Source organism: Leucoraja erinacea, chromosome 7 (genome assembly GCF_028641065.1).
Source record: "Leucoraja erinacea ecotype New England chromosome 7, Leri_hhj_1, whole genome shotgun sequence".
In the NCBI taxonomy this organism is placed as follows: Eukaryota; Metazoa; Chordata; class Chondrichthyes; order Rajiformes; family Rajidae; genus Leucoraja; species Leucoraja erinaceus.
Window position 1 is genome coordinate 68,404,645 of NC_073383.1, and position 10,619 is coordinate 68,415,263.

Below are 10,619 nucleotides of genomic sequence, written 5' to 3' on the forward strand. Positions count from 1 at the left end.
TGTCAGTTCTACTTTTCTGGATGGTGGGGGGGGGGGGTGCGAGATGATGCGAGGTCCTCCATCCAGTGGGGGGCGCGGTGGCGATGTTGGAGGCGCCCACTCTTGCCCCGCGTTGTCCGTCACCTTCTCGCCTCCGTCCTCGTGGGTCCAAGGGGAGCGACAGGAGATCGGCCGCTCAGTGAACTCCGGCATCGGGACCATGACCATGACTGAGGCGAGAGGTGCGGCGGCCGCCGGCCGTGGTCGCGCCCAGCAATCGCTTTCCCTCGAGCCCACGCTGCAGAAAGAGTTTCAGCGGAAGGTGCAGGGGATGAAGAAGCGGCCGAAGGTGAGGGAGATCGAGAGGGGGACGGGATGCTTGAGGTGGAGACGCCATTTGGGGGCCGTTTGTTCTCACGTGACCCGGCAGCGGACAGTTGGCGGCGCGCGGGGGGCCGTTGGGACCGTTGGGACCGTTGGGACCGTTGGGACCGCCCCCCCCCCGCCCGCGCTCTATGGTCCATAGATCCTATAGCAGAGCCTATGGTCTTTGGTTGGGACACGCGCTGAACCCGGCGCGCGCGTGCACGACCGTGCGTGCTGACGTCCGCGGGCGCGCGCGCCCCCGGGGACCTTCCACGCGCCAGATTGAGACACAACATCGGGTTGTTCAAGAAGGGAAGGAACTGCAGATGCTGGAAAATCGTAGCTACACAGATTCAGATTCAGATTCAATTTTAATTGTCATTGTCAGTGTACAGTACAGAGACAACGAAATGCATTAAGACAACGAAATGCATTTCGAAACACACAAAGATGCTGGAGAAACTCAGCGGGTGCAGCAGCATCTACGGAGCGAAGGAAATAGGTAACGTTTCGGGCCGAAACCCTTCTTCAGTCTGAATAGATGCTCCATAGATGCTGCTGCACCCGCTGAGTTTCTCCAGCTTTTTTTGTGTACTTTCGATTTTCTAGCATCTGCAGTTCCTTCTTAAATGCTTGGAGTAAAACTCGCCGCGACAGACAGCATCGTAAAAGGAGTCAGATATCGTGGATACAGGCCCTTCGGATCAACCTGCTCACGCCAGTCAACCAAAGATGCTAGAGGAGCTCCTCCAGTATCTTTAGTCAACAGATTCCTCCATTTACAGAAGATAGACACTAAATACTCGGGTAACTCGGCTGTACAGGCAGCATCTCTGGAGAGAAGGAATGAGAGACGTTTCGGGTCGAGAATCTGCCCACACTGTGTCATCCATTCCTTTTCTCCAGAGATGCTGCCGGTCCCGCTGAGTTACTCCAACATTTTGTGTCTTATCTTCGGTGTAAACCAGTATCTACAGTTCCTTCCTACACATGCCCCATCGACTCTCGTCCCACCTGCCTGCGTTTGGTCCATATCCCTCCATGTCTTATCCATGTACCTGTGTAACTTTCTGAGTCTGAAGAAGGGTTTCGGCCCGAAATGTTGCCTATTTCCTTCGCTTCATAGATGCTGCTGCACCCGCTGAGTTTCTCCAGCATTTTTGTGTACCTTTAACGTTCTTAAATGTTGGGATAGTCCCTGCCTCAACTACATCCTCTGGCAGCTTGTTCTATACACTCATCACCCTTTGTGTGAAAAGGTACCCCTCTGATTCCTATTAAATCTTCATCCCCTCACCTTAAACCTATGTCCTCTGGTCCTCGATTACCCTACTCTGGGCAGGAAACTGTGCATCTACAAGATCTATTACTCTCTTGATTTTGTACACCTCTAAGATCACCCCTCATCCTCCTGTGCTCCAAGGAATAGAGCCCCAGACTACTCGCCCTCTCCATGTAGCTCAGACCCTCGAGTCCTAATAACATCCTTGTGGTGACACATTAGGCACAGCTAGAGGACTATAACTTGGAGCAGTACCATGGCGCAGCAGTAGGGCTGGGGTCGATCCTGACTACAGGTGCTGTCTATGTGGAGTTTGCACATTCTTCCATGACCTCATGGGTTTCCTCAGGGTCCTCTGCTTTCCTCCCACATTCCAAAAACGTGCAACCTTGTATGAATGAATGATAATTGTAGGTTAATTGGCTGCTGTAATTGCCCTATTGTGTCGGGTGGTCTGGCATAGATTTGGTGATCGATCGACGGTCAACATAGATTTGGTGGGCTGAAAGGCCAGTTACCTCGCTGTATCAATAAACTAAACTATAGTAACAAAGTGTCATGTAATCAAATGTTTTAAGGAATTGATTGTGATTGTCAAATCTGAAAGTGTTTCTTAAAAGTAGATTTTTGCTTAGAATTCCCTTGGCATTTGCAACCACTGGTGATAACCTTCTTCAATATTTGCTTAATATTGATGGAAGAAACAAGGGGAAATGTTCTTTTCCCTTTTATGGAAAAAATAAAGTATGTTCAACTTAAATGTATTTGACAGTTTGCAAAGGTTTGCATTTCCTGCTGGCAGGCATATATTGAAGCTGCTGTGGAATTAAGAGCAATGATACCCTTATTCTCTGAATGCAATGTCTGGTGGATTATTAGTGCATCAGGCTGAAATGTTCCCACTCAATGGTTGACAACTTTTTCACAGATTTCTGGCAGTCTTGCATTGGAAAAGAATCTAATGGGAACATTTTTGCTGCACCTTAATATCATGCCATTCATTAATTCGGCATTCTAAAATGTGCTATGAAAAAAAATGAATTCTGCACGGACCTAATGTAAGTTTTTCTTCCATCAGCTTGTAAAGCTAACATCAGGTGTAATTTACTTGGGCCACATACCCAATGGATTCTTTGAACCACAAATCCGGAAATACTTCTCCCAATTTGGAACAGTTCGTCGTGTTCGACTTTCACGGAGCAAAAAGGTAATGGGGAAATGTATGAAACCGTAAACTTCTTAATTTCAATGCTGTGTGTGCCAGATCTAGATGAAAGATTAAGTATCTTTTCAAGATGGCGGACAGCGGGGGTGATGCGCCGTTGTGTACTGTATCTCCTCCTGCTGTCCAAAGTGTCACCTTTTTTTTTTAAAGAATTGATTTGAGTCCTGTCAAATCTGAAAGTGTTTATTAAGGACTTCTTTTTGTGCTTGGGTGGGGGGAGGGCAAGGGGGCAAACTATTTGAACCCCAGTTCAACCTTGTCGGAGATATTTTTCTCCGAACCGCATCTTCGTCCTGTTCTGTGCGGCCTTCAAATGGAGCAGCGCTGGAGCGGCGTTTCCTGCGGGGACTGCAGCTTCGACAGTTTGTAGATGCTGGGACATCTACAAGGAGCGTGCGATGCCTTACCGGGTCGCCTTGCGGTAATCTCCGGGGCACTGTGACCGTCTCTGAATGCACCGTGGAGCCTGGGATCCGAGATCGCCAGTGTCCCACTCAATCGGCCGGCGCGGCCTTTGAACTTTGGTCGTTGCAGTCTTGGGGGGGGGAAGCGGCCGCTTCAGTCCTGGCCGCTGATGGACGTTCACCGACGCCGATGGTCCAGCTTCACGGCAGGAGGGCCTGAAGATACCGGGCTGGCTGAGGAGGCCAGATATAGGCCCCGACCTCGGGTGGACTATGAGGGGGAGAACTGGATATTTTTTGGTGCCTTCCCTCACAGTGAATTCTGCTGTGGGGGGACGTTTCATGTTGATTTCTATAGTGTACTGTTTCTGTGTCTTTTTTCTTTTTCTCTTTTTTCTCTTTTTTTTTTTTGATTTGTATGGATTTATTGCATTGATCTGTTCAATTAATTTAATCAATCTCTGTAAAGCACTTTGGTTCAAATACTGGTTTTGTTGAAAAGTGCTATATAAATAAATATTATTATTATTATATTATTATTATTATCTTTAAGCTAATGATCGTTGAATGTCTACCAATTTGTGTAAAGTGAAATTTATCATCTTTTTCTACTTTTGGTCACATTGCTGTGATATTTTAAAGTTATGATGGTACAAATTGTATTACCGGAAATCTCTAGAGCAAGGATATGCTAAAAGAAAAAAGCACAGAAAGTACACTTGGCAAAATACATATCTTTGAAATATTTAAGAAAGAACTGCAGATGCTGGAAAATCGAAGGTAGACAAAAATGCTGGAAAAACTCAGCGGGTGAGGCAGCATATATGGAGCGAAGGAAATAGGTGACGTTTCGAATCAAGACCCATCTTCAGTCTGAACACCTCTTGACGTTTCGAGTCAAGATCTATCTTCAGTCTGAACACCAGACTCGAAACGTCGCCTATTTCCTTCACTCCATAGATGCTGCCTCATCTGCTGAGTTTCTCCAGCATTTTTGTCTATCTTTGCAGGAAGAAAACTAATGAATATCGGAATGTGCACAGAAAAATGCTGAAATAAATCAGTCATAATCTTAATAAATGGCGTAACAGCATGGGGACTTATTCCTGCTCTTCTGTCTGATGTTAGTTGCATTTGCATTGTCTTCCCATAGACGTAGATCAGGGGTCGGCAACCTTTGGCCCCTGGGCCGAATGCGGCCTGTAACCTGAAATCATCCGGCCCGCAGGGCGTATTTTTTTTCCCGTCGTCATCCGGCCCACAGACTTCCTTCCTCTCCAGTACCTCCCGGACCCGAGGCGCCCAGGCGCGATGACACTAGGACGCAAGAAGATCTGCGCTGGCTGCCACCTAACTCTGGCTGTACTGCATCCTGCGCAAAGCCGTCGGCATGGCCGTGCACCTTCTATGTCTGGGCTTCACTGTTGGGATCGGGGTTGTCTATAGACCGGGTACGAGTGAGTGTGAGTATTTGAGCCATCGCCTTCAGGACAGAGCCAAGGCAATGGACCGTAGTTTTGTGACGAATGAAACACATTTTGAGTTGAGGAAAAATAGGGACTGATAGAACAGAAAAGCTGAAGACTGTGGGACATTAAATGGCACGTGGTGACAGTACTAGAATTCTGGTTTTAATTTTCTTTTGTTGGTGATTTTCTCAACATACTGTAATGATTTAAATTATTTTTGAAATAAAGTGATAATTTATAACCCAACTGTCAACATGCAATCAAATAATTTTATAACTGATCAAAAGCATTTGATATCGCCTCTAATTAATACTGTGAATATTTTTGTGCAAAATTTGTAAAAATGCTGGGTTTTTTTAAATTTTAAATCTAGAGTGGACAGAGCAAAGGATATGCTTTTGTGGAGTTTGAGTGTGATGAAGTTGCTAAAATTGTTGCAGAAACCATGAACAACTACTTATTTGGTGAAAGGCTCTTGAAATGTGAGTACTTTCCACTAAATAATTAAAAATGAGAATTATTGTACATCTCTTGCAAACGGAACACCTGCCATTTGCTTATTGAAAAGTTAATCTTGTTTGAATACTGGTACCAGCTAGAAGTAACATTTCAGTCCTTCCACATCCTTTTTGGCATAGATTTCATGCTTTGGTAAAATCCTAAAAGCATAAAATAATTTCTATGTCATCATTTGTAAACCTGAACACTGCAGATTAATTGGGTTTTGAGGGTATGAGTGGAGTAGGAATGTTGAATTCGGTCAATCTGTGCTTCATGTACTTTGTCTGTTTTACATTACAGCAGTTAGATCAGGAGCTAAGCCTTTCATTTTGCAATGTCCACTCCCTTTCTGTAGTCTTGGAACATCTTTTTGCCAACCAAATTTGTGTCCAGGATTACTGCAGATCCACATATGAACCTTTCCAAGAAGGTTTCTGGCAACTTACAGCATTGAAATGGGCTTTATCAAAGTCATATAAAAGGGTTTTTTTCTGGCATTGAAGACTGGCACTTCTTGCCCATTTTAATGTGGCCTGCTCATCATTGTTCTGTAGTTTGAAGAAGGGTCTCGACCCAAAACGTCACCAATTGACAATACCCTTTTCCTACATGGCGCCCCTCCATAGAATCATTTGAAAACAACGGAAGCTTTCAATTTAGCAGTTTTTGGTCTCTTTAGCTTCTCCAAAATGTTGATAATGACGTTGCAAACCTATTATAGAGAATGGAATGATTGCAGTGGTTTCTACTTTTCAATCACTTGCTATGATGCACTGTTCTTGAAGGGAACTTGTTGCTGATGACATTCAATTGTATGTTCCCACAGTCCCACAGTGCTAAGACATGTATAGTTTCATTATTTGGGCTCAGTAATGATAGATGATAAGAAACACATTTCTGATGTATGGATGGTGTGTGGCTTTAAAAATAATCTATAAGTGATGGTGTTTTCATGTGTTTGCCGAGTTTGTCATCTTGGGTAATAGACAGAGCAGGTTTATCAAGGGTCTCTGAAACAGATTATATATCTTTGCAATATTTTATCTTGATTAAAATGCCATGTCAATGCAAGATTTCCATACATTTAAAGGTAATAGTGAACATATTAGTAAATATTTTTATTCTTAGGTCAGGTTCTTCCGCCAGAAAAAGTACATCCACAACTTTTCAAAGGTTGTGAAAAAATTTTTAAGAAACCGACAAACCCAGCAGTTGCTCGTTACAACAAGAAACGAACCCCGGTACAACAGAAAGCTATGTCACGGAGACTCCTCATAAAAGAAAAACAGTTGCGAAAAAGACTTGCTGAGAAAGGAATTACATATGATTTCCCTGGTTTTGTAAGTTTATTTGGTGATTAGTCATCTGTATGATAATTGAATCTTCTGATTACTAAAATGGTCAAATTCATGGCTGCCAGTTTTGTCACTTCTCTTTTTAATTTCAGTTCTTTTGTTGATTGAAGCCCTATCACAGAGCTTTTTTGGTGTGCTTTGTTATTAAATTTAGCTAAAGAAAGTGGACACTAAATGCTTGAGTAACTCAGCAAGTCAGGCAGCACCTCTAGAGAGCATGGATAGGTGACGTTACGGGTCAGAACCCTTCTTTAGACTGATGTGATTGGGGGGTGGCAGGTGGGTAGGAAGAAAGGAGTGAATGAAAGCTGGAAGAGTGCTCTCACTTCCCCCACCACAATCAGTCTGAAGAAGGGTCCTGACCTGGAACATCACCTGTGCATGTTTTCCAGAGATGCTGCCTGATCCGCTGAGTTACTCCAGCACTTTGTGTCTTTTTTTGTAAACCAGCATCTGCAGTAGCTGGTGTCTCCATTTAATATAGCTTCTGGGGACTATTGATGGACAGCTTCTCATAATCATAATTTTAAACCTGTTGTAGTCTGCAGCTTGTTTTCAATGTTCCATTTTAATTCATCAATACTGCAGTATATTCTTGATACTATGTATTTTTAAATTAATTGTGGCTTTAGTCTTGAGGGGAAAAATGTTTGTACACATTTGCATATATAATCAGTACAAAACATTTGCAGTTATGATCATCTGACCTGAAGATAAATATATTTTAAAAAATCACTTTTCTGAGATAGCTGTCAATAGGAAATTATTTACATTTAAAAAAAAAAACAGCTTCATGGTATGGAGCTTTATTTAATGAGCAATATTCAATTCAATTCAATTCAAAGCACTTTATTCGTCCCCGAGGGGCAATTTAAGTTATATTTAGTTGAATACCTAACGTGGAAGACTTGATATCTTATCCTTCAGGCTGCAACGGTGCCTAAAAAGAAGAAAAGAGCTTCTAGAAAATTGAATGATACAGTAAGCAGCCAGGTAAACTTAAATGTTTAATCAAAAGCTATTAATGAATATTAAAATGTATCTGGTTTCCAGGTTATACTATAGCATAAGATAGACACAAAAAGCTGGAGTATCTCGGTGGGACATGCAGCATCTCTGGACAGAAGGAATGGGTGACGTTTTGGATCAAGACCCTTCTTCAGGCTCATACTATAGCATAGTATGAATTTTGAGAGTTTTTCCTTTACTGTGGATTATAGTGGTTGGATATATATTAAATTCTTTCATTGTCTTGATTACAATTTCCTTGAGAGAAAAAGAACACCGAAGAAGCCTAGTGCCTGATGCCCATTAATAGGTCCTCTTTTCACAGTCATCCTTCAAAACAAGTAGTTAATCTAATCTTGGATCAGTGGGTCAGGCAGCATCATTGGAGAACATGGGTAGGTGACGTTTCAGGTCGGGTTCCTTCAGATCCTTCTTCAAGCTCCCGTGTTCTCCAGTTAATATGTAAGCTTAAGTGATCTCTCAACAAATATGTGAAATCCAGTTGATCAGTATCAATTCGGAATTGCAGCTGAGTTTCAAAGAGGGAATGCTGAGCTCTCAAAATTATGGTGACCAAAAATATTGCCAGCTTGAGAGCCATAGCCATGTATGTTTTTCAATGGGTTTCGGAGTTCTTTTTAATGTGTGATTACTTCCTCATTACTTTTTCAGGTAGAATGTTCCAGACCCACTCTGCTCACAGGATGTGGGGTAGGGGCGGATAATACGGGCCATTTCCCTAAGAACTAGTTAATATTGGGAAGGTTCCCCTTTAGGACAACCATATTATTCTTTCAACTCTATGTGTTCCCCTTGCATATTTATTCCTCTAATTCCTGTTGACTTTTTGGGGGCGTATTGTACAATTCCAACACAGTGATCATCCATGTTTTTTTCAGCTCTATCCATGGCTTTATTGGATGATCCCTCCGTAATTTTATCTTGAGCTTGTGCCTTGATCTAAATGAAAAATACCCCCCCTTTCCTCCACCTCTATTAGTTCCCTGCAGCACCTAAAACATTAAGCTGCCAGTCCTGTCCCACCCTTAGCCATGTTTTTGTAATGGCTATGACATCCCAGCCCCATGTACCTAACCGTGTCGTAAGTCCATTCACTTTACCCGTCAGTCCCTTACCTTGTAATAAATGCAATTTAATCCAATAACGTTTTGTCATTTCCCACCGTGCGCCTGCCTGTCTTGTCACTGAACTCGCTGTGTTGATTTCAGTATCAACTTCCTGCTTCTCATCCACGTCATTACTGCATTAGATCCCATCCAATGCAATGTGGTTTACACTTTCCCTAGTAGCACTTGCAAGTCCTTTTGCCATGGTGCTGGTCTCCATAATACTCGCACTGATCACTTTTGCCCAAGGGAAGATCCCAATAGTCAAAAACTTTGAATCCCTGTTGCACATTTTAAACAAAATGGCCTGATGTTCATTGGTGGAATCATAGCCCAGTGAAGTTATGAGAAGGTGCCAGAAAGTTGTCGTCTGGCCTCTGCAAAACCACAACGGTAGCACACTTGGCAAGTTTGATGAAGAAAGGGATTTATATGGAGAGAGCTATGTATTCAGACTGGATGGATTACAGTTATTGATGAGTATACAAATGTTTATTTTGAAGTAACAACATCTCAGTTTGATATATTGGTTGCATTTTATGTTAATCAAACTTTATCGCGCACTAAATGTTGCATATATTATCTGTGCACTATGGACGCTTGATTGTAATCCTGTATTGTCTGACTGGACAGCATGCAAACAAAAGTTTTCCACTGTATCTCGGTACAGGAAACAATAATAAACTAAGCTAATCCATTGCTAATTGCTCTTTTTTAAAAACTTTATTTCAGGATGAAACGCCTGTCTGCACGCCTGCTGTTATAAAACGACGCAAATCTTTAAAGGGCTTTAATGATATAGATGATGAAATCACATTCAAAGTACCATCCTCTGAAAATACTACTGCAAAGAAAACCAAATCAATTGTTTCTTCAGGTGAAAAAGTGAAAAAAACGAAGAAAATGATGACTGTTAAAAGAAAAAATCTAGGCAATTAAAAGGAATTTGTAAAGAAGCCAGAGAAACCTAACAACGATTTATTTGGAAGATTGATGCCTCATTTTGTGGAAAGTGGTACTGAAACTTTTAATGAATCAGTAAGACAATTATTTACGGTGCCTTTGCTGTGTTGCTTGTTGTGCATAGAAAGTTAAAAAACTACATTTCAATTTTGTAATTACATTTTGCACTTCATATCCCAAAATTAAAATATTTTGTACAGTGATTGATTCAAAATGTTTTTCTATCTATTAAAAATAATTGGACTACAGAAAGTCAACAAGTTTTCAATAAAAAATCATTACTTAAAGTGAGTATTTGAACAATCATTTTAAAAATTAGACTGGACTCAACTATGAGCAGAATAACATTCTGGTAACTTGGCTTGGATGATGCCTTGTATGTGGAATTTCCATTTCCCTGAATACTCTTTACCTGCCAGAAAATGAAACAGAAAATGCTAGAAGTACTCAACGGGCTACATTTGTGGAAAGAGAAATGAGTAAACGATTTTGGCCAAAGTTTTAACTTGGTTTCATTTAGAGTACAGGGTAGAAACAGGGCCTTCGACCCTCCGAGTCTACATCAACCAGCAATCAACGGTACACTAGCTCTATAATACACATTAGGTAGAATTTACAGAAGCCAATTAACCTACAAATCCAAATGTCTTTGGAATGTGGGAGGAAACTGGAACACCTGGAGAAAACCCACAATCACGGGGAGAATGTGCAAACCCATATAGACAGCACCTGTCGTCAGGAGTGAATCCGGGTCTCTGCGCTGTGAGGAAGCAGCTCTACCACTGGGCCACTCCAAAGAATTAAAGGAATGCTGGAAAATGAGATATGAACCTGGTAAAGCTGCAACAGGAGTATTTACCTGCTAACCAACAAGAACAATAGATTCTTTGACTAACGGATTACACCAAAGCTGTGCAGTCCTGCCATATTTAATTATGAA

The 10,619-nt window shown here is 42.0% G+C and overlaps 1 protein-coding gene across 1 annotated transcript; it reads left to right on the forward strand.

The window, feature by feature from the left end:
- The first annotated feature begins 28 nt into the window (after positions 1 to 28).
- On the forward strand, positions 29 to 9,882 carry nifk (nucleolar protein interacting with the FHA domain of MKI67). Its single transcript, XM_055638728.1, has 6 exons — positions 29 to 328; positions 2,706 to 2,834; positions 5,099 to 5,207; positions 6,355 to 6,566; positions 7,509 to 7,574; positions 9,449 to 9,882. The coding sequence occupies exons 1-6, from the start codon at positions 44 to 46 to the stop codon at positions 9,653 to 9,655; spliced, it is 1,008 nt and encodes a 335-aa protein (XP_055494703.1). The 5' UTR covers positions 29 to 43; the 3' UTR covers positions 9,656 to 9,882.
- The last annotated feature ends 737 nt before the right edge of the window (positions 9,883 to 10,619 follow it).

Bases quoted from the DNA above. Each gene is read 5' to 3' on its own strand.
- nifk (XM_055638728.1), top strand. From the start codon at position 44: ATGATGCGAGGTCCTCCATCCAGTGGGGGGCGCGGTGGCGATGTTGGA. The intron at 329-2,705 runs GTGAGGGAGATC...TTCTTCCATCAG, and splicing joins GGATGAAGAAGCGGCCGAAG to CTTGTAAAGCTAACATCAGG. The intron at 6,567-7,508 runs GTAAGTTTATTT...CTTATCCTTCAG, and splicing joins CATATGATTTCCCTGGTTTT to GCTGCAACGGTGCCTAAAAA.